Source organism: Sarcophilus harrisii, chromosome 1 (genome assembly GCF_902635505.1).
Source record: "Sarcophilus harrisii chromosome 1, mSarHar1.11, whole genome shotgun sequence".
In the NCBI taxonomy this organism is placed as follows: Eukaryota; Metazoa; Chordata; class Mammalia; order Dasyuromorphia; family Dasyuridae; genus Sarcophilus; species Sarcophilus harrisii.
In genome coordinates, this window is record NC_045426.1 from 129,862,672 (window position 1) to 129,887,864 (window position 25,193).

The 25,193-nt window shown below is 32.6% G+C and overlaps 1 protein-coding gene across 1 annotated transcript in view; it reads right to left on the minus strand.

Moving 5' to 3' along the window:
- Positions 1-5,983: 5,983 nt before the first annotated feature.
- LIFR (LIF receptor subunit alpha) overlaps positions 5,984-25,193 on the minus strand; it is an 84,043-nt gene continuing 64,833 nt past the window's right edge. Inside the window, exons 14-20 of the mRNA XM_031964308.1 lie at positions 23,584-23,763; positions 21,515-21,616; positions 20,580-20,747; positions 16,986-17,147; positions 16,124-16,217; positions 14,323-14,401; positions 5,984-13,729 (exon numbers count right to left, since the gene is read on the minus strand). Of these exons, the coding sequence (XP_031820168.1) occupies positions 13,103-13,729; positions 14,323-14,401; positions 16,124-16,217; positions 16,986-17,147; positions 20,580-20,747; positions 21,515-21,616; positions 23,584-23,763 (1,412 nt within the window). The 3' untranslated portion in view covers positions 5,984-13,102. The remainder of the gene's footprint in view (positions 13,730-14,322; positions 14,402-16,123; positions 16,218-16,985; positions 17,148-20,579; positions 20,748-21,514; positions 21,617-23,583; positions 23,764-25,193) is intronic.

Sequence of the window (25,193 nt, forward strand, 5' to 3'; positions counted from 1 at the left end):
GATGGGAGATGGAAGAGAGAAAGAAGAAGCTCTTGATGAATGTTGTTTGTTGTTTTTTTCCTCTAGTGAAATATGAAGTTAGACTCTGCTAGAAGAGTAGGGGAAGAAGAAAGTGTTGGAATATTTGAGGAGGAATAAACAGAGCTTTAAAAAAAAATTCTGTTGAATGGAATAGTAAATTGATTTTGTTGTTGTTGTTGACAGTAATTTTTAGACTTGTTTGACTCTCCATGACCTTATTTGGGGTTTTCTTGGCAAAGAGAATAGAGTGGGTTTGCCATTTCCTTCTCCAGCTCATTTTACAGGTGAGGAAACTGAGAAAAACAGTTAAGTGACAATCCTAGGGACACACAGTGACCCTAGTAAGTGCCTGAGATCAAATTTGAACTGAGGTGTTTCTGAGTCCAGATTCAGGGCTCTATTTATTATACAGACTAGTGAATCAATTAGGGAAATATGAAAAAATTGCCGTTGCAATGTGAGTCCAACTGAGATTATGGAACATAAATTTGCAATGGATACATTTGATGAGATTAGTATCCCCTCATTCCCCGTGGTAATGAGGTTAGTGGCAATAAGAGAGCTGTTAAAATTCCCTTTTGGTCAGCCCACAGTTTCAAAGTGAAAGAAAATATTTATTCTGAAATATTAATTGGCAAAAATGAAAGTTTATTGTTGGATAGAAACCAGTTTGCTAAGAAACTGACTTCTATAGTGGCAAAGTCCTATTAGGGGAATGGAATCTGGCACTGAGAAGAGAATGTTTTCTCAGTAGGCAGAGGGTCCTTGTGGGCAACTATGCCAAGGAAAGAGAGGTTCCTTGGCTGGCATGTTCCTCTTTTGGACCTCTGCAAGGGAAATGGAGGCTGACACTGAGAAGAGAATGCCTTCTCAGCAGGCAGAGGGTCCTCACAGGCAGCTATGCCAAGGAAAGGTCCCTTGGCTTGGCATGATCCTGCTTTGGCCCTCTGCAAAGAGTAAGTTTAGAAGCTGCCCTTTTAAAGGAGTCTTGAGGCTTCAGGACTCAGGTTCCCAGCTTAGATGCCTGTTGGAATTAACTTCAAAGGGGTGCTTTTTGACCAGGATTTCTAATTGAATCAAAGGTTATGGCATCCCCAAAAGATAACTTATCTGGGGAGATGTGCCTTCCCTAGGAGGGGCTGAGACTCCGAAAGGGATCACAGTTCAAAAGGAAACACAGTTTCAGAATGATAATCTTAAAGGGAACACAGTTTCAAAAGGGGAACACAGTTTTAGAGTGATAATCTTAAAGGAATACTGTTTCAGTAAAGGGAACAGTTTCCCTCCCCTTTCACATTCAGCATGATTTTGTAATTTTTCTCTAGCTTTATTCATTGTATTTTGTTAGGTATTTAGTAAATTTTAAATTTTGTAGCCTGCAGAAATGGATTTCAATGTATTATTAACAACTTGTATTAATAAAATGCTTTAAAATTATCTCATGGGACTGTTACAAGGAATCATTTATTTAATTTTTTTTACAGTTGAGAAAAACATGGTCAGAGAGATTAGTGACTTATCCAGAGTCCTATTGATAATATTTGAAGGTAGCCTCATCCTGGCTGTACCTAACTTGAAGGCATATTTTTATTTTACTACAGCTGTCTCAGAGCTCAAATGCTACAAAATAAATATAGATCCTTATCCATGCAAATCAGATACAGTAACATCATGCTACAGGCCAATATCCCATATTTATAAATAAGCAATTTGAAACCACTTTATTTGTGTTTGTTATTACTCATGTATTATATGCAATTCAAACTATTCAAAGTGGAATGTACTGCCTTAAATTAGTGAGTTCCCTATCAATGTCATCTTGAAAAAGAGGTTGGATGACCATTTGTTGGGGATATTGCTGAGATAGTTCATACTTGAGGTAAAAGATTAGATGGAGTGACCCTCAGATCCTAATTTTAAGTACCCATTATCCTGTGTATTGGGATAATTTCCATAACTCTGAAAGGGATTTTCTGTTTTTATAGTCACTCCTCCCTCCATAATTTCCTCCATCGTCTCTATTCATTTACTTCCCATAGTCCTTCAGTTGAGAGTACTAGAGACTTTGGCTCAAGAATTTGCCCTGTGGAATCAAGTTAATAATCTCTTATATAGAGCAGAGACCTCCTCTGAGGATATGTTACATACCATAAAGCCTTCTAGCACTTAACTGTTAACATGTGTTTCAGAACTCATTACAAATTATTTTATGGTCCAAGTATCCAGCTTCTTTCACCATAAAGTCTAAGAAATCCATGTTTCCATCTGTCAGTGTTTATTCCAAAACAAGTTCAGATAATGACCAAGGACTTCACATTTAATGCCTTTGTTTTTCATATCCCACCTAGTTAAGATAGTTTGAAATTTGGAAGTCATTTTATAATGTTTCTGGGTCTCTTAATTTTTTTTTCAAATTCAAAATGATTTCAATATAGAACGCAGTATCTAAGAATCTTTAGATGTCTTCAAAAGAGTTAGTAAATTGCATTTTGGGGGTCGATATTCACTTTCAAGTATCTATTTTGCTAGATTATCATGGGGAATGTAGACTTTTGTTGTTGGAAGGGAGCTCAGGAATCAGATTACCAAGTCAGTCAATTAAGCATGCATGTACAGGCATTCTAAGTGCTGGGGAAGGAAGCATATATTACCTCCACCACAAACCCAAAAAGTAGTCCCTTACCCACCTTCTGCTGGAATACCATCAACAATGGGGAATTCACCTTAAATTATGTCAGTGTAGAACTACCACATTCCCTTTCCCACATTTTCTTTAAAACTAATGTCACTCTCAGGAAAATGCTGAAATAATGAAATATCAAACACAACAATGCAAGTTGCTGCAGAATAAATGAAACAGTAAGTTTGCCTGTAGGAATAGGAGGCTTATAAACAGAAGTTTCACGGCCATCTGGTGGGTAATATTGTACACAATTTAAATGGGAGAGTGGATAACATTTATATTAATTGTTAAGATAATTGGGTACTTTACTAAATAGTATTTAATTTACTAGTAGACACAGAAGTGTGAGTTGCTTAATGCAAATATTATTCCTTTTTCCTGGAAGAAGAAACTCCTTGCAAACTGGCTTAGGACTTCATCACTCAGTTGAAAATGCTCCTTCAAAACTGCTCATAACTGTCTAATCTTATGGTCTTTTCTCAACCCTAATTCTTCTCTACCTGTCTGCTTCACATGACATTGTGGACACCCTCTTCTTGGATCCCCTTTGGGTTTCTGTAATAACTACCCTCTCCTGGTTCACCTCCTGAATATCATTGTTTTCTTTGCTGGCTTATTGACCACATCATACCCTCTACTAGTGGAGATTTCCCTGAGGTTCTGTCCTGGCTATTTGTTACTTCCTCTCGAATCTCTCATATTCTCATCCACATCTATGGGTTTCAATAGCATCTGTATGCAAATGACTTTCTGAATCTATATATACAGCTTCTTAATTTTTCTCCTGAACTTTAGGCCCAAATCACCAACTAATTGCTTATTGGACATTCAAAGTGGATGCTCCAGAAACATTAAAAAAATTTAGCGTTATCAAAAATTATACTCATCTTTCACCCTAATCTTTTGCCTCTTTCAAATTTTTTTGTCAAGAGCATCCTAGATTCATACCATGTGCAGTCTTGGTCATCTCATTTTCTCTTACCCTGCAAATTAAATTATTTGCCAGATCTGGTTTTTACTTTCACCTCTTAAAATCTTCCTTCTGCTCCCATAGCCACCTTACTTCAGGCTATTACCATCTCTAATTACCACAGTTACTTCCAGTATTACATTACTGCAAAGGTCTTCTAATGGGTTTCCCCTCCATTACAATCCTGTAAAAGGCAGGAACTTTGGAGAAATATATTTAAGACTGAGTATGATTGATTTAATCCTACAACAAGGTGTTAACTCAGTGGAATCGATAAGACAATGGTTATCTAGTTTAGCATGTGAGTTCTCTAGTTCAGTATGATTGATTTAATCTTATGACAAATAATGATTTCCTAGTGATATAATGATTGGTTTATACTCAGTAAACTATAATGATGTAATTGTAATAGAGTATATAAACTGGGACAAACTCAGCTAAACACAGACTTCAAGATAGAGACCTTTCTGGTGGCTCTCTTATCTTCCTCCACTGCAACCAAGATCCATGCCAGAGGGCCTCCAGAAAGCTAGCACGGCCCCAGGTGAAGGAGACACCCTGTGAAGGAGATAATAAAGATTTGGACTTTATCCCTGACTATTCTTGTGGAGATTATTCTGCTAAAATGAAGGCTGGTCCCAAGACCTCCAGAAAACTAACTAGAACATTACACTTCAGTATTAGATGAGATCTCTATTTTCAAATTGTTAACTATTGAGAATTCCAAGGAAAAGTTTAATGATGTATACAATTTCTCTTTCTTCTTAAAGTAATTCTTGTAAATATGTATATATATATATATATATACACACATATATATGGGTGTGTACATATATTCCTGCACAGTCTGTCTCTCCTTTACCTGGGATCCAGTTAGCTTTCTGAGACCTTCTGAAATGGGTCTTGGTTTCAGTGTAGGAAGCAGGAGAGCCACCAGGAGCCTATCAAAGATGACTTCCAGCCCTTGTTGGTTCTTATATACTCTATTACAAGTACATCATCATAAGTGTCAATCTGGTAGGTTTCAACTTGTAGACCTATACTAAGTACTAAGAACATGTAAACTAGAGAATCATTGTCTTAATTCCACTGAGTTAACACCTTGTTGTAAGATTAAATCAATCATACTGTATTAGAGACTATTAATCCTAAGCTAAACTAGATAACCATTGTCTTATCTTCTAAGTTAAAACCTTGTTTCAAGTATGCTTCTCCAGAATTCTGCCCTTTACACAGTCCAAACAACAAATTGCTATCAAAGGAAATTTCCTTAAGCAGAGAATTCACCATGTAATTAACTCCAATTCTCAACCAATTGTGGTGGCTTCTTATCTTCCTCCAAGATAAAATAAAAACCCACCAGTCTAGGAACTTGCTCCCCACTCCATCCCCATGCACACCTATCCCAGAAGCTTACTTAAGCTCAGGGCTGGTTTCTCTTTTCCCATAAGTTGCAACTCAGGTCGATTTTTTTTTTTTTTGAGTAGCCTTTATAGATTTTTTTTCAATTGCTGGTACCCCCCCCCCCCCACCAAGTCCCTCCTCACTACCTTGTATTTACCTTTTTAAAATCCTGTTAGAACTTAACTCATTGTGAATTTTCATTCTTGAATCCCCAGCAACTAATACAGTGCTTGGCACATAATAGGTGCTTGATCCATACTTGTTAATAATTTGAACCATTTCCCAAGGTTATTTAGTTTGTACCTGGCAGAACCTAGGTTTAATTTTAGGTCTTTAGATTCTGAGTCCAAGGTTCTCTTTCTACTACACTGTTTTAAAATAAAGAATGCTTCTAGGTTATAAAAACACGATGTAGATTAATTCATGTCTGAGGTAAATGATGTATATACTTGATGAAGAAATAACATTTTAAAGAAGTTCACAGGCTCAGTCTCCAGATGTTTCACTTACAGTACTTTTTCCAAATAACTTCTCTTGGGTTAAATCAATAGAAACCTCACTGGTCCCTCCCGACTTAAAAATTCTATGATTTCAATTTTTTAAAAAGATTCAAATAATGTTCCATGTGACAAATTTAATAGCCCATTAATGCAAAAGAGTAAGAAATATCTTTGGGGCAGCTAGGTGGTGATGTGGGTAGAGCACAGCCCTGAATTCAGGAGGACCCGAGTTCAAATCTGATCTCAGACACTTCCTACCTGTGTGAACCTGGGCAAGTCACTTAATCCTAACTGCCTCAGAAAAAAAAATCTTCCTCTCCTGTGTCATACCCACTCTTCCTTCTCTCTACCAAATCAGCCAGGAATCAGTATAAGAAAACACATAAGCAACAAATGTCCAAACTTGTTAGAGTGTAAGAAAATATATTTATTTATTTTCATGGCAATACTATGGTAAAACTGTTAAATACATGCATATTTTAAAAACAGACATAAGCAACACTTCAAGAGTTAACAGCCAAGCAAACTAGTTTTACATTTACGGTGTCTTAGTAATACATGAGTTAATAGTCTATGCCTCTGCTGTAACCACATTTTCCAACATGATACTAAATCTTACTTTTAAAGTATACATTATTTCCCTATGCTTGTCTACTAATCACTCAGATTCTCCTATTCTTATGCTATATGAGGTAACAACAGTTCTAGGGAGAAATCCGTTTATTACTGATAGAAGAAAACATAAGATTTCAAATTCCCATGTAAAAGGTTCTTCATGGTTTATTCCATGGCTTCTAGATTGGGTGAATCACTTTAACCTACTTTGTGTGCATCTAAATATTTAAGTTCTGATTTCTTAAAGAGGTTTCTTTTATTATTAAACATACACTTTTAGATAATGCATATTTCACATGTGATCAGATTTAAAGGCAAATCTGAGGGATTAGTTTTTACATGAAATATAAACGGTAAAGTTTTGAAGCTTATGCTTTTTCCAACCTTCTCTCAACTTGTACTCAGAACATCTTTACAAAACAAATTAGTAAACATGATTTATTAAAATATGTAGCAAACTGAAAATGTTTTTAAACATAATTAACATTCCCTTTAAAAAAGAAACACATTCTACATACAACCTTACAAAAGACATAAAAACTTAAACCTGTTCACAGTATGTGTATATTTAGTAAACAGCAATTCAGTATAATGCAATTTTGGAAGTGAGAAAAGGGGATGATTTTCTAGATTTACAAACACATTTATGTGATTGCTTAAAGAAAGAGGAAAAGAAGTTTAAAAAGCATTTTTTAGAATTTCTTTTCCAGAAATGGAAAGACCATGAATTAGATAAGCATACTAAAGTGTAACAGTTGAATACTTTGAAATATCCACTCCAGCTTTGGGCTATACTGTTGATTGTATTCCTTTAAAAAAAATTAAGGAAGCAAATTAGACATATTTTTAAAAAATCAATTCTTTTTAAAAATAGAATCACAGACTACAAGATATACAGAAATGTCAAGTAGTCTCTCTCTTCACAAAAGTACACTGAATAGACTTTTTTTATGTGTTTCCTTCAACTGCATTATTCTTAGTGCCATTCACATTTCTGGCATTTATGTTGGTGGGAATAAAGTTAAAAAAGAACTAATGGTTTGTGCTATATTAAGAACACAAGTACAGGATATCTATTATCAAAGTGGGGGAAACTACTAACACGGAAGGGAGCATCTATGAAAATATAAAAAAATAAATTCTATAAAAACTAGTACTCAAATGTTCTTTTTCAATGTTCAACAACAAAATCATGAATATAGCTACTTTTTAAAAAATATCAGATTATCAATGATTCCTCAGAACATACTGTTTCACCTTTTCAACAAGCCAATGGCAATATGTTTTACCACAATGGAATAAATAATCCAACTTTTTATACAACATGGAATGCTCAGCAAATAGAACAGTGACCTAAAAATGAGGAGATACCCATCAAAAATGGTGTTAGAAGAAGTACCTCCAGCATTTGTGCAATATGTAATAAAATTCAATTGGAGATTTAGGTGACAATGAAACTAACAACTTTAATTCAACAATATAACCAAATCATTTTCATTGATATTATACTATTTCAGTTTAAATTATTTTGGTTCTGATTTTAAAATCCTTAAAAGACAGAAATCAATATGATTAACTCAGTTAACTATCTCTTTCATATCAATTTGTTGACAAGATAATCTCTTTTCAGTAAGGAAAGTGATGAAAATTATTACCAATTCATAGTTGGTTGATATTCACTCAATTATAGTTTATTTTTCTAAAAACTACATTTGTTTCAACTAGGCACTTTCACAGTAAAAGGACTAATTTAGAGGGTGGTTTTTCTAAGACCACAGCAATAAACTCATGAAAATATTAGGCAGTCAGAATCTGACTTGCATAGGTAAATTTTATTTAAATTGTGAATATCTAAATTCCAAGTAGTATTATTTCAAATATATAGAGGAAATTATAAAAATTATAACTGATCCAAAGGATGCAATGGAAAGACACATGGTAAGCATAATAAACAGATTACAGCATGTAATCAATGATAACATGCCCATAAGAAGTGGCATGAGACATTATCATGGACATGTTTGATCAGAAGAGAAGGGGCAAATCATTTATCAAAAACGAGACAAATGCAAAAACAGTGGGACCCAAGAGACAGCAAGAAAATAACAGAAAAGTTTTTGGTATGTTGAACAGAAATTCTATGAAGGGTTAAAGGGAAAGCAGCAACAAGAATGGAGCTGACACAAAAATAAAGGCAGTAATCAGCATTATTTCACACCAATTACAAAACATAGAGAAAAATCACCAATATTGTTCTTATGATCAAAACGCTCTAAACACAACAGACAATGCAACAATATCACATGAGTTCAGAAATGATCTTGGTCAAATCAAATGTCCTGAAACATATATACGTATATATGTATGAAATAAAATACCATATGGCCTATAAAGTGGATATTGGTTTGAATTTCTCAAGGGTAGTATTTTAAAAAGGTTTTATTAATCAGCATGAAACAAGTTATCTTTGATAACTATTACAAAGGTATTAACTGAAAATAGGGTAACCAAATTAAGGCACTAATATAAATTTTTCATGATTACTACTTAAACATAGTACAGGTATAGAGCTAAAGAGCTGAATAAACCACCTTTAAAAATAATTTTTAAAAAACCCCTAAGATTATAGTTTGTAAAAAGCAAGCATATTTTTCTCTTCAATATGTTATAAATGGAATTCGGATGTAAAAAGATTAAAAAAATAAAAGTTTGATGGCAATTCAAAATTGGCTCTCCAATGAAATCAATATGACCAGTTCGAAATGCATGTTTTAAGAAGATATTTTACAGAATTGAATAGTTTTCTATATTAAGAAATCATAGCCCAAGCTTATATGTACAAGTTAATACCTTTCCCAAATGTTTTCTAGTTATGGTATATATGTTTTAAATTGTGTGCACACTATGGCAAAACAGAAACATTCAGATTATGCACTAAAGTATAACTATAAATGCAACAATTCTAGTGGCATTTATGCTTGATCATTTTTCAAAACGATGGAGTGTAAAAAATACAAAGTCTTTTTATATAAAACAAATTAGGTATATTTTAACATGGCTCAAAATAAAAAGCAACTATATATATTTGCATTTAGTGCCTCAAACTCAAACCAAATTCAGAGAAATGAAAGACCCTTTTCCCTCCTTCTTCCAGAAAAAATTTAGACTTATTCCTCAGAGATATCCATCTAATGAAGGTGGGGACAGGTAATTATCTAGAAGATCTCTGGAGTGTGAAGTCAGTTTGGTTATATGGGACCACTTCTATAACAGATGGAATTGACACTGGAACAGACCTGCTTTGCATGGCTACTCTAGACTGATGGATCCCTAGAGATTATTCCAGTTGGAAAGATTTTCTCTAGGTCAAGTTCAATCAAATATATTTATTGGGCATCTATGTGCCTAATCTTTCTGTAGCTGTAGGACAAGCATCACTAACGTAGCCCTTCTGTCCTAAATTGATGCTCAATGCTGAATTTCTACATAAATAAAAATTATTTTTTAAACAAAAGAATTATACAAATCATAATATGGCTCAAAATAGAAAGCAGCAGATTCAGAGTAATCACCCCAATTTATAGAAAGAAAAAAGTAACAAAATATCTAATTTGAAACAAATGCTGCAAGGCTATAGATTTCCACTTCAGTCTCCAACAGTACCAGTTGTGTTTTCCCTTTAGAAAATGACTAATAAAAAAAACCCCTGAGTATTAAAAGCTAGATTGAGAATTCTTGCTGTGTATGTATAGTATATATATATATATATAAAGTTGTATATTTTTTCAATTAACAATCATCTTTTTTCTTTCCCTGTTTTAGTTTCTAATTTGCAAAGACTAAAAGCTTGTCACAGTGTTAATCAATTGGAAAGCTATTATTGTCCTTGTTGCCATACATTTAAAGATAATTTTAATTTTATAATAGGTGAAATAATTTACACAATACGAGATGTGCTTTGTTCAGATCTGCGATTTCATCAGAATGGGAAGCTTCCTGGTTATGAAACTCCCTTTACCAAAGCACACCAGCAATTGTTAGTTTTATAGAACTGGCTGGAGACAGTGAGAGATTAGATGATTTGCCCAAGGTCATATAGCCAGTATATGCCAGAGAATGGACTCGAGCCCTTGTTTTCCTTACCCTGATATCAGGTCTTTATATTCACTATGAATTGATATTTTTGTGAAATATATTATGACAAAATGTTATAACCTGATTACTTTTTTCTATGAATGGTAAGTAATTATCAATTTACAGTCTCCAAAATGATTGCAGAGCTTGGAGTCATGGAGGCTATACTCAAATGTGGCTTCAGACACTTAGTAACTGTGATGCTGGGCAAGTCACTTAGTACACACAATTCCTCAATTGTAAAAAAAAAAAAAAAAAAAAAAAAAAAATCAGGCTAATGATATCACCCATCTCCCAAGGTGGTTGTAGCAAATGAAAAAACAAAGTTCTACTACATGAAAGTATTATATAAATGCTAACTATTACTAATAGATTGTTTGACTGTTATGCAAAGGAGACTTGTTTGAAAATGTAAAGTTTGTACTGAAATGTGCTAATGCTTTAAATATGTTTCAAAGTATGATACTATTTGATTAATAGGGATATAAACCTAGTATAATTAAAATTTTCCATCATGAATTGAATTTATAAATGGGTAGTATGAAATCATCTACCAGTGTAACAATTAGTTAAAGTTTGACCTGCTCCAAACTATTCCAACATGCTGCCACATTACTTCTTATCTGGTCTAAAATTTTCAGCATTAGTATCACTTCTTTAATTAGGACAAGGAAGACAGAGAAAAGTCTCCAGATGACCACTGTTAACAATGCATTCCTGTTATTTCAAAGGTAAGGAGAAATTTGGGGATGTACTATTTCCCTATTAGCTCAGGTTAGTTCACTATCACCTTGAAACATTGATAGCTTGTCCCTGAAAAAATAAGCTGCTTTATGTACATAAGTTGCATTGTAAGCTATGTAATGATGAGAGTGCAATCATAGTAAGAGAGAGGGAGAAATGCTAGGGGAAAGAAAGACACACAAAGAGAGAGAGACAGACAGAGACACAGAGAGAGTGCTATTCACCTATTTCACAATTTTGTTTAGGGTTAGCCCTGGGGATTAAAAAATGCATGTGGTCAAAGTCTGAATATGCTACAGTTATACTTAGTAAATTTTAACTCTGCATTTCTTTCCCTAGTCTCATTCTAGATCCTAAATATTAACTGAAACCTATCAGTTAAAATGAGGGTTTAAAAATATGATCTCTAAATGAAATTTGTTCCTAACTGCTCTATCACCTTCTACAAGATATACTAGGATGCTTTAGTCAAGGGTCCAAATGTACTAACAGAATGTTCCCTATGATAGCAAATAAATCAAAATAAAATAAAATGCTTTGACTTAATCAGTTATCAAAGGATTTTAAGTATTTGTATGTAACTTAGCCATTAAAAGGCTAAATACATACAGATCTTAAAAGCAGATTAAAAAACACTTTGCAATTTGCAGGTTGACATGAAAGAAAAATTTCCAAGAGTCATTTCTCAGAGAAGCAGCTGTTTCTGAAAAACTTGGGAGGTTAAAATTATTCTTTGTTATAAGGGCACTCATGCTTTTTATAGGTGATAAAGGCAGTTGTTTAGTTATGTGATGCTTAATAGAATTAATTCATATTAAGTCTGAATTTGTAGTTGTTCATGACATTTACTATAACATAGCTACCAAGTGATTTATCTTAGAGCAAAAAAAGAAGAATCAGTTCTTTACTTTTTCATCAAAAATAATTATTCCATCAGAAAGGTAGTATTGATGGTCTATTTAAGAAATGTAACCATTAGACTACAAGTAGGAAATAGATCATATGCTCATATTAAATGACATTAATTTGTGGCTCATTCATAGAATCATTTCTTCATGGAGAACTAATGCCAATTGTTACCACCAGTGGTAGAGATTGAGTTAGCTAAATTTTGCTAGTAAGAGTTTTAAATGGAAAATTAGTGCAGTTAATGCTGAAGCATTATATTTAAGTGTATACTTTGTTCATACACTCATGAAAATTGGCATTTTCACAAAATAAACGTCAAGAGTTGGGCTTGTTTGTACATTATGTCTTAGATATGCAGTCCTAGTCCTGTAAATTACTAAAGCATATACATTTAGGTACTTTATTACATGTAATAGTTAAAAATTAATGGGGAAAAGAAACTGCTAAATCAGAAATGTGGCATATGTCAGTGTTATACTCATTTTCCAAGTTTGTGCCCCTGAGTCAACAATTTCTTAACAATTACAGAGTAGGCACAGAGACCTACTTATCAAAGAAAAAACTAAAATAGCTGCTGCTACATTTTAAAAGCTATATTAATTACAGAGAAAAAAAAGATCTTATGATACTTGATCTGTGCTTGGCTTTTATCTAGATTTGAACAAATTTCAGTCAACTAATTCTTTGTTGATCTGAACATCTGCATGCTTTTTTCCCCCTGTCTGCAATTTCAAACGTTCTGATTGGGATTCAATAACGTACACATAATAAGAATTGATTAGTTAATGAATGTAAAACAGTTTGGATATTTTCTGAACTATTAAGTAATAATTAATCTTAAAATGCCACGAGTTAAATGAGGCTTCTTTGGCTGGAATCACAAATAGATCCAAACCCATATCTTGGATCACATGAATTGAATTACTGAGTTGCTATACTTTGGCTTTTAGGCTACAGTAAAACAACATTAACACTTTCAGTGTAACTTAACATGTGGTAAAGTTCATCTCACTAAAAATATACTCCACTGGAGGCCTCCTAGAATAACCAGTGCTGCTGCTATTACAACCCCAGGAGCCAGAGCTTATTGAGATGGTAGACTGACACAACATGATGCTATTGCTAATCATTTGGTTTGTTTTGAAAAAAATTTGTAAAAGACCATCCTCCATTAGAAGATTTAGGAGATTCTTCATCCTTTGGGGGAATCAAAAACTGTCGAGAATTAATTGAACATGGGCTTCCAAAGGACGCAATTTCACTGTTGCTGTCTATGGACCGAGGAGAGTCTGGAGAGTCTAAATTCCAAGCATTTACATTTGTCTGAGGTCTGTAACCTGCAGTTTTCTCTAAGTCATCTGCTGTGATTATGTTCTCTATAGTAGAAGTAACAGGCAGATGCATTTGTGGCTTATAGCCTGCTCCACCTACTAAGTGGTTTTCTAGTTCTTCCTCTGGTTTTGCCTGAGGTTGATACATTGATTGAATATCAATATAAATGACTTGGGAAGAGCTTCCTGCCTCCTCCCCTCCAGCATTTGCTATCTCCTCCTCAATGATTGGTGGACAGTAGGAGACAACCACATGGTTTTCAGGCTCAGCATCGGATCCTTCTTCAGGACCATCAGTCACTGGAGACTTGATTTCAGTATCCTCCTCTATTTTAGGAGCCACTGATCTTGTTTCCACCACTTCCACATTATTAGGGGTGCAAGGATTCATTTCCAGCGTTTTCAGAGTGCTGCTTCCCTATAAGGGGAAAGATACTGCATAAGAATAGAAACTCAAACTCTTGTCACACACAAAGATAACAAATTTTATATTTGTTCATTTTTCAACTATAATCTGATCATTAAAAACTCATTTCATATATTTTCTGCTACAACAAAACTACAAGGTTTTCCTCAATCTTCTTTTTTGCTTGTGGTTCTGTAGTCCAACATCCTGTCCATGAAGTTTTCTTAGCAAAATTACTGAAGAAGTATGCCATTTCCTTCTCCACTACATTAAGGCAAACAGGGTTAAGTGACTTCCTCAGGGTCACACAGCTAGTATCTAAGCTGGATTATAACTCGAGTCTTCCTGACTTCAGACATATTGCTCTATACACTGAGCCATCTAGCTGCCTCTTACTTTTTGCTTACCAATGAAAGAAAAAAATAGAGCACAAAGGTATTTCTTAAATCTCATAACTTGAGATGACTAAATGTATTATTTTAGTCATAAATTTTCAGGTTGACCTACAGCTTCAGTTCATCTTTCTCCTCAGAAAGAAGCCATTATGTTAAGTTTAAACTAGAAAACAACCCATTTAGAAATCTTTAAAAACAAAAAAATCTTACCTCACAGATGCTTTTATGAAACTGCAATGCCTTACTATTTTCTGGATTTGGAATATCAGGATAGAAAGTTTCTTTAATCCTTATTTAAAAAAAGGAAGAATGATTAAAGAGTATGCTTTTATAAAGATTACATGTCTATCAATAAGAAAATTAGGCAACAGAACTTAATATTTTAGTACCTTCATTTTTGCATTTCTGAATATAAATGACTTTAGTAATAGAATATTCATTTGTAGTAGTAGTGCATGCATTTTTTCCTGGACATTCAATGAGTGATATATATATATATATATATATATATATATATATATATATATATATATACACACACACAATACATATATAAATACATTTATATATACTATATTTAAGGTATTCCCAAATTGTTAAGTATAACATGTATACTATATATTCTAGGCTTCAGTTTACACCAAGTTTAGCCTTCTCCAGGTCATAGGGATAATGCACAGAATAATGATAAGTTTATCTGTTAGCTGTGTGAACAATTCAAGAGCTTACTGTCCTCCTAGCTGGAGAAGAAAACATTTCTAAACAATTAGAGCTGGACAACAAAAGAGTAGAATGGGAGATGATAATTACACTATATATCCTGAATAAAGACTACAATTTAAACACCATTTTTAGTACTGATGGTGCTAGAGACTATGTCCAGATGAGGGCAACTAGAGTCACAAAGAACCCTGAGATTTCTTTGTGTATACACTGCATCAGATGGATGTTGAAGTTTCTTCTGATTTTCAGATTTTATAATAATTAAATGATCTGCTTCAAGAATTACCAAGTTAGCTATAATTGCAGATATTTAACAAAAGGCTAGAATGAAAGATCAGTTTTCAGGGATACTGGAGAGAAAATGTGTGCTTTCAGGCATGAGGAAAGGAAAAGCTAAATTTAAGCATCTCTGAGAGTGCCTTTTAATTCAGATTCCAGATAGCATCTCATTGTATTTATAATGAATTATATTCTATAGTGGATCAGCATGTATGTAGAAGTCTCAGCATCTTCCAATCTGTCATTTCAGGAAAAGTATTTCTTTTATATTAGCAGGAACTGGTAAGATCAAAGAATAAAAGATGTTAGACTAACCCCAAGAATTTCTCAAAAAAATGAATAAGGGAAATTAAATTTGTCATTTAAAAAATTTAAACTTGAAATTTCACATTGATTTTTCAAATTTCAAAAGTGCTAGGCAGTATAGTACAGTGGAAAATACCATGGACTTGTCCTCAGGTGTAAATCCAGACTACTTACTAGTGAGACACAGACACAGTATCCTTATTTGCAAGATAGGGATAGATAATTCAAAAGATTATAATAATAAAAAGAGATGATATATGTAAAGTGCTTTGTAAACTTTAAAAGTGCTATCTAAATGTCTAAATAAATAATTTAAGCTATCTAATGGAAAGTGGTAGGATTGATTTCTCCTTTTAGCAAAGTATCTAATACAATAATGAAAACCAATGATTTTTATGATTAAGTGAAAATTATATAACTAATTAGTAAAAATTAAAGAATTGTCTAAAAATTTAAAAACTTTTCCCTTACAATAAGAAGTATTTTTGTCATTTGTATCGATAATTATCCATTCATATTAAGGACTCTTCAAAATATAAGTCCTATGATTCTATCCCACTATTCATTTCCATTAATATAAAGATTTTACTCAAGTTTTATTTCATTCTCACATAACAGGAATTTATAAACTCAATCCCCAAACAACCAGTACTACCCATAAATCAGAAAACATCATTAAACACATGTATGTATTTATGATTACCATTCTCTTTTACGATAACAAAGAATACTGGTTACTACTCCGACAAAGATAGCCACTGCCACAGGGATGAGAATGGCAATAATTAATCCTTCAGCTGAAAAAAAGATTGTTACAGATTATTAGTTGCCATTTTCATTAGTTCAAAATACAAATAAAAAAATATGGTTAAGGACAAATTAAAAAGGGGAAATTTTTACCATTTCTAATTGACCAAATTGTCCTGAAATATTACTACCTTATTTGACATTGCAAAATTAAATATATTGTCTATTCATTAAATTTGGAGTGATCACAGTCATCATAGTTCTCTAATTTTAAGTTGTAGCTAAGCACCAGAAAGAAACTAAGTGTTCTTCTCAGGGTGGCACCATAATATACTGATGACTACTTCAGCCCACCCCAGTTGTCACTCTTTATTTTCTATTTTTTCTTCCAAAGTACTGTTACTTTTTTTTTTCCCTTGAGAGTAGCAGGCAGGACAAATGATGGAGAGGCTCAAGGGAATGAATGAGTGATAAAATCTAAGAAATAATACTTTGGCCTATAACATTAATATTAAAATTAATTAAAATTAATAAGCATCAAGTGAGGTCTTTTGGTTTTATCCTCTACAACATAAATATTAAACTTGTTGCCTTACATTCCCAGAATTGAGCAAATGAGAATAAACATGTAATTTTAAAAAAGAAAACTTCTTACCACTGTAGCTTAACAAGAATCAGACTGTAAACTTGAAACTGTCACCCCCAAAACCATTCCAGAACTATTTTGAATTCCATTAAGGGATTTCTATTATTACATCTTGAAATTTACTAGTAATAATACACAAAACCATTTCTATTAATAAAAATATTTAACTTACAATTTTCCTTTGTAACCACATACATGGACTTTCCTGGACCTATTCCACCACCTGTGTAAGCTTGCAGGAGCAGATGATAGCCTGTTTTTCCTTGAAGATCGACAATTCTCAATGTTTTCTGTGTTATGTCAGTAATATTCTTAACTTTTACATCAGAACGTCCTGTTTTAAAAATAAATATACCAATGATTCATAATTATTTCATGTATTTTTTACAATGACAATACAAACGGGAAAAGTGTGTTCTGAGTTAATATGTATAATACTTTAATCAACAAAAATAATTCTGCCCCCTGATCTGGGTGGACATTATCATAACTATTATTCTCACAGATTTTTTGCTACCACTTTATTTGATGATTTCATCAGCTCTTATGGATTTAATTACCATTTCTATGTTGATGATTCTCAAATCCAAGAGACAAATTCAACTGACAAACCTATCAATTACACCTTTGCAATATATCTGGAATATATCTTCTCACTTCTGTCCTCTGACTATCCCTCTAATTGAAACAAAAATCCCTCATCACCTCATAGTGTCTGCTTCCATAGACTGCTGATAGATCTACCTGCCTCAAATCTTTCCAACTAGCCTTCCATTTAGCAAATGATTTTCCTCAAGCACAGAGCAAACCAGTAACTCCAGTGGTTTCTATCACTTCTAGGATCAAATGCTAAATCCTCTGCTCAGCATTAAGAACTTTTCATAATCTGATCCCCTTCTACTTTTCCAGTCATCCCATACTCTACTCCCCCACACAAACTCTTCAGTTTAGTTAACAAAGACCATCCTGCTATTCCAAGCACAAAGTACTCCATGTCTTGGTTTAGGCATTTTCTTTGGTTGGCCCTCATGCCTGGAATGTTCTCTCTCCTCATCTACACCTGGTACCTCCATTTGGATTCCTTTATATTCGAACTAATATCTTATCATCTACATGAAGCCTCTCTCAGCCTCTCAATTCCAGGGCCTTCCTTAGCTTGATTATTTCCTATTCAACTTGTATATATTTTGTATGTGCACATTTGTTGTCTCCATTAGATAGTGAGCTACTAGAAGGCAGGGATTGTCTTTTGTCTTTTCCTCCCTCCCTCTCTTCCTCCCTTCCTTTCTCTCTAGTGCTTAGCACAATACTGGCATACAACAGCTTTTATATAAATATTTATTGATTGTTATTTACCTCTACATATGAGGCTAATCCCAAGGGAGGGGATGAATTGGCAACAAATACAATTCAGTTGAGAATTGCATGACCTCTAAAGATTTTGCTAAAGTAACTATTTTTTAGATTTATTAAATTTTATTAGTTTTTTGCTATTCTGATTATATGAATTTGTATATGCATGTGTGTGTATATATATATATATATATTACATATATATATATATATAATATATGTGTGTATACACACATATCAGTATTCTCATTCTTAGCCTCATAATAATTAGAAGATTGTGAAGGGAGGGGAAATAAACCTAAATTTATTCTAAGAATTATTTCTTTTTCACAAATGAGAGAACTGAGATAGAAGATACAGGATGGATATGAATTAAATGCAAAAGAAAATGAGAGCTTCTGGATTGCTGACATACTCAAAGTTGAGAAAAAAATTTATCCTACAAGGAAGCAAAGATGGATAGCTCTGAACACAATGGGTAATATTAGACAGGTTTTCTGGACTGGAAATTTATTGTTTTATATTTTGAAACCTCTCTGTTGTGCTGTATACATATCAACTTTTTTCTTTTCCTATTTTGTATTTAAGTTTAAAATAAAAAGAAATGCAAAAAAGAAAAGAAAAAATTCTGCTAAACTTTAATGACACCTGACATGACAATATGTGAATTGATCATTTAGATATTTAAATTAACTGACAGAATGAGGAGGAGAAATTAGTTATTCACTAAAATTAGCAATTCACTAAGAGAAAAATGAAATCAATTGGACATGAGCAAACTAACATTGTTAAATTAATGCTTTCAAAATATACCATGGAAAAGCAAAAAATGTTACGTACTACTAAGGGTGATAAGAACAATTTATTCCACATATGCTTACTTAAGATATGGTAAAGTTACTGAAATGTTCTATTATTTTGTGTCCACTTTTAAACTTTTTCTTTGGTGTATATTTAAAAACAACTCTTCATTAATTTACCCTCCATTGTAACAAATATACATAAAATTTTTTTCATTGAAAATTGACATCTTCCTCATAATTAGATTTTCTTTCACACAAGGTTTTGCAAGAGTGAATGTTGAAAATTACCTAAGCATATGCTTTGAAAATAAAAAAGTTTAATTAATTTTTTTCTTTCAGTTATCAGAGGACAATTTCTATTAGTGACTAATTTAACCCGTTTGTATTCAGACCCAAATCTCTGAATTTAATTTATATAAAGGATTAAACACACAATACTATGAAATGCTTTGATCCAAAGAGTCTCTGGAAAGCTTATTTCTTTCATTATTTTTTGCTCCTGAAGTTAGATTATTTTTATTAAGCAGGAATTCTGGGCCCAAGGATTTAAAAGAAACCCTTGAGATTTTCAGAAACATTTGCTGTTAGCAGGAGTCCCAATTCCCTTCTATAGCTATCCAGGCATCAATTAATTAACCAATAAGCATTTAAGCTACTCTGTACCAAGCACTGTGCTAGACACTAAAGATACAAAGACAAAAATAAAAAAGAGTGCCTTTCCTCAAAAAACTTACATTTTATTGTCATCTTGGGAAGGGATGAGACTGGCTTCCCTGAAAACAGTGCTCCTCTTTCTACTTAAAACCATTATCTGCGGTCCATGCTATTCCTCAGTATTCTGTCCAGCTTCCTTGAGATTATAAACTTTTACCAAAACCACCACCACCACCATCACCATTGTAATCAAGCCATTGGGGGAAGCAAATTCCAAACACATATTCATATTCATATTCATATTTTCTTTCTCTCTCTCTCTCCCACTCTCTCCTCTCTTGGTAAATAAAAATGACAGGCAGTAAGCACTCTTTCAAGTATATCTTTTTTTCTCTCACACTACTCATGATAACTAATAGTGAAAACAAGAACTCAGTTTTTAAAAAATTACTTTTAAACTCAGCAGCTTAAATAAGGTGAAGAAATGCTCAAGGTTTTAAACTCATTCTTTAGATCCCAAATTCCTAGAGGGCAGGAACTGTTTTTTGCCTTTCTTATTTCTGGGGCTGACACAATGTCTGGCTTGAACTGGGTGAACTGCTAAGACTTCTTCTTTCAGCTTTTAATATAATATTCTATGCCCATGATTATGAGACTGTTTGCTTAGGCTTAGTGTATCACTCCCATAATCTTACCAATTCATACCATCAATTAATTAATCAGAATTTATAAAGAAGTATCTATAATATGCTGTCTATTTTGTCAGACAATAGGATGATGCCTTCCTTATGAACACTTAAATGCAAACTTTGTAAGAAGTTTCACATATTCTTATAACATAATACATTAAAATATGGTAATTACAAGAATTGCTTAATTTTGCACAATACTTTTTTTTTTGGTAGATAAGGAAATTCGTAAGAAATTTTCAGCATGAAAAATGAGAATTTATTTACCTGATTCCAAACCCTGGATTTTAGAAGTGCCTTTCTCCCCTTTTTCAAAGTAAAATAAATATCCTCTTAAAAATCCTCTAAGATCTTCAACAGGAATGTCTTCCCATTTTACCAATATTGAATCTGAAGAAGTATCTTCCACAGTAAAATTTGGTGCAACACTTGGAGCTATAGAAAGAAATCGTCAACAGCTAAAAGATATTTGATTGAGACTGAGATTTACCAGGTAATTTTGAGTCAAAGTTGATAAAGCTTCACCACAGTCTTAACATACATTTTTGCATTTATAGTAAAACCAATACTAGAGAGTCATACTCATAAAAAAGTATTTAAATCTTTAATAGAAGAGTTCTTTTTATTTCTTTGAAATGAATATTTCAATTTTTGAAATGCAGGTTTTAATACAATTTTCCATGTGATAACTTTGTAGAATTTTGTCACATTTAGGATTTTATTCTACTTTAAAATCTAAACCACTTAATTCAAATTGTGAATATAAATGTAATGAACCATTATTCCATTATAAGAAATGATGAATAAGAAGATTAAAGAAAAGCATGGGAACACCTATAAATTGATATAAAGTAAAATAAACAGATCCAAGAAAATATACATAAAGAATATAACAATGCAAATGGAACAAAAAAGCAAAATTGAATGTTGTGTAATTAAAATGACAAGCCTAACTTCCCAAAAGATAAGAATATGCATCTCCCTCCCTTCTTTGAAGAGGTGGAAGGGGTTATGAATGTGAAACACCATATATTTAGTCAGATTTGATTAATATACTGGTTCGTTTGGCTAAATTGCTTTTCCTCTTTGTTTTATAATTGCTATAAGACACAGCTTTTGGGAATAAGGAAATATTTAGAAATAAACACATTATAAAAACAAAATATGCAAATAAAATTTCAAAAGGAAATCTAATACGTTACCCAGTTCTTCTGTATATCCAAGAATTGAACGTAATAATTGATATTTCTGATTTTTGCAGCCATAGAGGAAAAAGTTATAGCGTGTTCCAGATCGAAAATTATCTATAAAGAATACTGCATTCAGTACAACTTAAAAATAATCTTGTCATAAATAGATCCACTTGAGAAACAGGTAATTTGCAACAAATTTTACAATTAAAATTATCCTTCTTTAAAAAACTAACTTAAAAATTATTCCATCTATTCAAAGGAAATGACAATTAGCCTTACTTGAAAAGTCACTACTTCTAGAACTGACTATATTAGAAATTTAAAATGCATAAAACTGTTTTAAACATCAACAATTAATTTGGAAATCTGATGTCTGGTGACAGCTATGATAACCAAAGTGACCAAACTAATTAGATGAGAAAGTCCCCTTCTTTAACCACAAGGTCAAAATATTCAGAATTTAATTCAAGAATTCTGCCTAGTGATTTTCAATCAGTTCATTAATCTACCTATGTTCCAACCCCCAATTCCCTATGCCTTTCTGAAACTTCTCTCCTAAAACCAAAGTGGCAAAACAACAAAGTGGCAAATGTCACCACTGTTCTCATTCTTCTTTAAAGAAAACACTAAATTTCAATCAAATGAATTTTCAACTTTCAGGGTCCAGTTAAAATCCCAATTCTACTATGAAGTTTTCTTTGACTATTTCAGATCACTTATTTTCCCTCTGTTATCAGAAAAATTAACATTTAAATGTTATTTGTTTCAAATATGCTAGTTAATTTCTGTAACTAGTTGGTCAACTCCATGCAGAGAAGGCTCCTTTAATACTACTACTGGTCATATGGAAAGGATTTAGTATCTCCTTGGGTAAGTTGTTTTTTCCCCTTTCAGGAGACAAAAGTTAAGAGAAAGGGAAACAAGCATAAGAAAGTTGGAAGCCAAAAAGAGAGTAAGTATGGGGAAGTAGATTGCTCTCTGGCATTAGGATGAGCACTGATCTATCACGGTGAATGGTCAGTAGAAACTGAGATGAGAATCAGTCCAAAAAAATTGAACTGCTAAGGATGGGGACATGAGTAGATGGAATAATGCTCAGAAAAATTGGACTATTAGTCCACATTATATCAAACTGTGGTGTTGTTCTTATCCCATTGTTCTATCTATGCTATATGTTTCGAATGTTCATTACCTGGGAATGTTTGTAGGGTAGGTGGGAGGGAAATAGAAACTGACATAAATTATTCCCTATATCAGGCAAACTTTTTTTTTAAGGTCTTGGAAATAATATATAATTATAATCAGTATTTTTGAAGTTTTCTTCCTCAAAAACAAAATTTGAAGAACTCATGAGTTTTTATTCAACTCCATAAGACTAAGTAGCAATTATTCAATTCTTTAGAAGCAAGGACCTATTAGAGCATTCTACAAACAGTGAAAATCAGTAATGTTGCCATCATCATCTTCCTGGAATTTTGTGCTTATTTATTCCTTACTGTCTGTCTTATAGTGAAAATATGTAGAGTTAGGGAGTAAATTTTAGCAGAAAAAAAAAAGAAATGCTCAGGAAAAACCTGTGAGAATTCAGAAAGATTGAAACAAAAGATCATCTTCAAGGGGTTAAGAATAAAAATCTAATTCCCATGCTGTCTCTTTTCTTATATGCCTTAGATCCCAATCATTGCATGTATTGGGGATGATTTTATTGCTTCATTTCCAAACATTCATCACTATTTTGCTAACCCCCTCTGTGTCCTCCTTCTTAATTATTTGGCTTTTACTTCAGCTATTGCCCACTGTTTCTAAAAGTGCTATTATAAATCTCAAGTGACTCTAGATATAGAATATGAGTAATTTAAATATATTAGAAACACCTTCAAAGAATTATATTAAAGAAAAATGTTAATTTTCTTTTTAAACTTATTAGCTAAACAAAGGTCTGCATACACAAAATCAGTCAACATGAAACTAACAAAATACTATTCATCTGGTTTTACTCTCATCTATGTAGATTTTAAGTTGGAAACTGGGACACTACTAATTTTTAAAGAATTTTAATAGAGATAAATAACTTTTACCATATTCTACAAGTGCTCCAGTACTATTTGCCGGGAATTTTTTCCAGTCAGTGAGGCAGGGTTCAGATCGAGTTGAGTTACACCATTTTATAACATAATCACAAGTCATGTTGGGATCATAATTCCAGTGAAATAATATGCCATTTCCTATTCCAACAATTTGTTCTACTTTGATGTCTTCTACAAAAAGACAAATTATAAGGAGATGTTATTGACTTCAAAACAAGAAGATAGATCAAATCCTATAAAATAGATTTTCTAATACAAATTACTTCATGTGTAGGAATTTTGTTAAATTAGCTCCTGGAGTTTGGAAATATTTTTGTTTTGGTATGATTAAGCAGTAGTTAACAAAGAGCTCATAACAAAGACTGAAATTGTTTTAATCACTTTCAGGTAGCTGAAAATTATTTATTTAACAGTGACTTTCAGATCTGTCATGATCAAGGAATAGTTGTTGCTACTTCTGAACTCCACAATACAAAGTTTACCGTCAAGTAGAAGAATGATTCAAAGACAAGCTAGATGAAAGGGGTGGGAAGAGAATCATAAAATTGGATATATTAAAATCAGGAAGCTATGGAATATATTGTGGAGTATAGGAGTCTGATAATCTTTAAATACGTCATTTATTAAGTTAGTTTATACATTGGCTATCTGGCAATTAAACTGTATTTTTTCCTAGACACATTATATTTTTAAGTGATTAAGTTTTCCAGGCCAATAAATAAAAACCTGTATAATCCATGACATGCTTTAAAAATAAAACAAAAATATTTCCCAACTATAGTACAGTGTGAGTTACTTAGGATGTGTCATAATTTTGATAGTTTCATTTTTTATTGACAATAACCATGTATGTATAAGTTTAATTTTATATATGTTGAATTTAAAATGTCTATGGGACATCCAATTTCAGATGTTCAAGAGATAATTAGAGATGTGAAACTGAAGGAAAATTGAGAAGTTATGTCTGGGTAAGTAGACCTAAAAATCATCTGTATAAAATAATAATTCAGTCTATGAGAACTGAAGGAAAAGAGAAGAAAGCCCAGTATATAGGCTTGGGAAACTCCTTTAGTGTTTCCTCCTTTAGTAGACATAATGGTAAACGAAGCATATTAAGATATTGGCTACATAAAAATTTTATAAAAATACTGTACTAAACCAAGTAAGGTTTAAACTGAGGGTGGGGGTCAGAGTGGGAGGTTGATTGTTATAAAGGACTATTATTATGTACACTACCCTCCTCTTAAACATAATCCATGGAAAGGAGCTTATGAAGGAATATGTGGAATTAGCAACATAGGAAATATTTTAGAAGAAAATAAGTGTCCTGGATGATTCACTTTCCTGAACATTGGTGCTGAACTAGACAAATAGTTTCTCTTCTAGCTTTACTAAGTCCTTTATGAGATATAAAAGCAGCATAAATCAAGGCCCTGATTTCACAAAGTTTATAATAAATAATATGACATATTATGTAACATTACTAATAAAAGTAAGCTATGAAACATATAATTCCAAGTAGAAGCTAATTCAGTTACTCACATATGTCTTATCTTTGTCAAGTCAAAGTTACTATTTCCCTTCATGTATGCTCTTACTGG